Raw genomic sequence first — 2,801 nt, 5'->3', positions numbered from 1 at the left:
TCCACCATACTAGAACTGCATCCACAGAAAACAAGTGCAGAGTGATGCCTTAAAGGGAGATGAGCAGAAGGTCCAAGTCTTCCAAAAAGATGCAGACAGGGAAGTGGTCCTCTCAGGACACATTGCAATTGCAGAGTAGTTATCTGAAATTGATGTGGACAGCAAAAGCCCAGTCAAGTAAAAGAACAGCACGATAGGACAAGAAGGCTATAGAGCATGAAGGGTTAGAAGGCTCTTGAAATAACTGGCCTCATTTCTCTATACATCATTTTCCATCTTCCTGTGGGCACAGGAGTAGTGAGCTCAGCCCTGCTGAGTGCAAGCAGAGGGTGATGCCCAGCATCTAGAAATTAAAGGCTTAACCTTAACTAGGCTGGACCAAGGAAAGGTCCTTAAGTCACTCGGACTTGCTCCTCCTACAGCTGGTGCACCCAGAGCTGCAAAGGGCTCAGCCTGCTCTTCTCAGCCCTCCCAGAGGAGGCTGACAAGAGCTTTAACAGCACCACACCCATGCCCACCACAAAGGTCTCCATCTGCTCAGGACAGGGCTGAAGGACTATGCTCATGAAAGAGCAATCAGACCCAGCACCACTGCAGCTTCAAGAAGAGCAGAGGGGTGGCTGTCCTACTACAGTCTCAGGTCAGCCAAGCACTCTGGAAAACCAGTTTGGGAGGTGCAGTTTTAGTAAGGAGGAAGCACAAACACCCTTCAGTTAGCAGGTGTGCTAGAATGGTGACCAGCCAGAGGAAAGAGAGCATGTTAGTGAAGGAAAAAATAGAGTCAGAAACAGGAGTAAACAAGAAGGTTTGTTCTTGTTAAGTTTATTGGCATCATGTTCGTCTCTTTACACAAGAGCTCAGCCTACGTACTAGAATGTAGACCTCTGGAAAACAGGTAGAAGGGCTCCATTTAAGCAAGCTACAAACGCAAGAACAAATACCAGGAAGAAAGGAAGAGAGGAAAGGGACTAGATTGCCAAGTTTTTCCATACCAAAAAATCAGATTAGCAGTCAGTAAGAAGAAAGGGAAGATTCATAGTCCAGGTCATTCATCCAGAAACAGCTACCACCACCTGAGTGGGAGAGGAGCTCCTTCCACAGGAGCAGGAGCCACTGGGACACCTCAGCTCCGGCTCCTTCCCACACTCGCTCCAGGATGTTAGGAGTTAAGCAGTAGGGGAGGTGAACAAATGAGGTCATTTCATAGCTGTATTTAATTTTAAATCCAATAATCCAGTGTGCATATCAATGCTGTTATGCAAATCTGAGAATTTAGATACAAGGAAGCCAGACAGATTTTCCAGAAGATGAAGCCTTTCTGGCCTCAAAACAAGAAGGCTTACATAGTTCATCTCTACTGTACAGAATACTGCCTCTATCTGGACTTTGTGTTGCAGTTCACAAGTGTCCTCCTCACTTTCTACACAATCTGTGTTTCAGTACTTCAACATGTAATTCAGGAATTTTACACTAATTTATACATTTTTAATTGGTTGCATATATTAACATGTACTATAAGATTTTTCCTAAAGAAGCATTACATAATACATGGATACTGTAAAAAGATCTGATTAGTTAAAAGTAACAAGCATTAACAGAGATACATACAAAACTCAACCTAGTTGGACTGAGTGCTGAGCTTGCAATGAACTATGGGTAATCAGCCTTTCCAGTTGCAGCCTTCACAGGGGAAAACACGAGACAGTTAAAAATGTATGTAACTTGTTACACAGATTACCTGTAAACAGTTTCTCTCCATTGGACACCTGGAATTAGATTCAGTTCCAAACATACATAAGGAGTTTCCATTTTAAACTAAGAGAAAGGTCTGTTACCACAAAGTGTGATGTGGATGGTGTGGGGACGTGAGCTCTGAAGTGCAGGACTCACAGATGCTCATGGGAGATGGGTGGATTTTGGCAGCTGGAGATGGAAATTACAATTTATTTTTTTTTAATTTTGTTTTAAACACAGAAGAGGGGCTGTGTGTTTGAAGGCCTAAGTGTGATATTTGTTTGTGAAGGACTGTGCTCAACCCCCTCTCTCCCCTCAGCAGCTGCAGCTCTCTGCAGAAGCCTTGACTCGGTCATTCTTGTCTAGTTTGATGGGCTCAGGGAATTCATTGTAAAGCTCCACTTCGGTTTCCTGGTGGGAGAGAAGAGAGGGATTAGTGCCACAGCTCTACAGACAGCTCCTAGTAAGCAAGGAGCCACTCCTGGCTAGGGAAAGCTGTTGGAGAGGCAGGGCTGCCTGGGCACCCACTGTCCCTGTCCCCTTCCCTACCTGTTTAAGTGCATTTCGTGCAATCGTCTGGAAAGCTTGTTCCACGTTAATGGCCTCCTTGGCACTGGTTTCAAAGTAGGGGATGTTGTTTTTACTGTAGCACCAGGCTTGTGCCCGTTTTGTGGTGACCTGGATGGACAGAGAGCAGCATCACCACCTTCAGCCACACAGAAAGGGAGTTTTATTTCCAGGGCAAAGCCAGATACCCCTCAGACCCAGCCTGGACAGCAGTTCTGACCTCAGAGCTACAGCCCTGGCACAGAGACTGCTGCCCATCCCTGGATACACCCAGCCCTGGGGCAAGGAGCACCACATATAAGAAAGATAAGACCACAGGGGACAGACAGCTCAGGCATTCACAGAGCAGGGACTTGGTCCCATCGGATCATCTCTGCACTTCTGGAGGAGGAGAATCACCTCCTCTCCTTCCATCTGTCCAGGAAGCTGCTGCAATCCTTCCACCAGTGGGCAGGAGAATGCTGTGCACAGGGGGCTGACCTCTCCAGGCAGGAGAAACT

The 2,801-nt window shown here is 46.5% G+C and overlaps 1 protein-coding gene across 1 annotated transcript in view; it reads right to left on the bottom strand.

The window, feature by feature from the left end:
• Nucleotides 1–805: 805 nt before the first annotated feature.
• The window catches only part of RAB7A (RAB7A, member RAS oncogene family), a 4,627-nt gene continuing 2,631 nt past the window's right edge, over nucleotides 806–2,801 (bottom strand). Inside the window, exons 4-5 of the mRNA XM_009996664.1 lie at nucleotides 2,284–2,412; nucleotides 806–2,145 (exon numbers count right to left, since the gene is read on the bottom strand). Coding sequence (XP_009994966.1) covers nucleotides 2,050–2,145; nucleotides 2,284–2,412 — 225 coding nt within the window. The 3' untranslated portion in view covers nucleotides 806–2,049. The remainder of the gene's footprint in view (nucleotides 2,146–2,283; nucleotides 2,413–2,801) is intronic.

Source organism: Chaetura pelagica, unplaced genomic scaffold (genome assembly GCF_000747805.2).
Source record: "Chaetura pelagica isolate M959 unplaced genomic scaffold, ChaPel_1.0 scaffold914, whole genome shotgun sequence".
Lineage (NCBI taxonomy): Eukaryota > Metazoa > Chordata > Aves > Apodiformes > Apodidae > Chaetura > Chaetura pelagica.
Note: the sequence above shows the minus strand (reverse complement) of the source record. Positions and strands in the feature narration are given on the sequence as shown.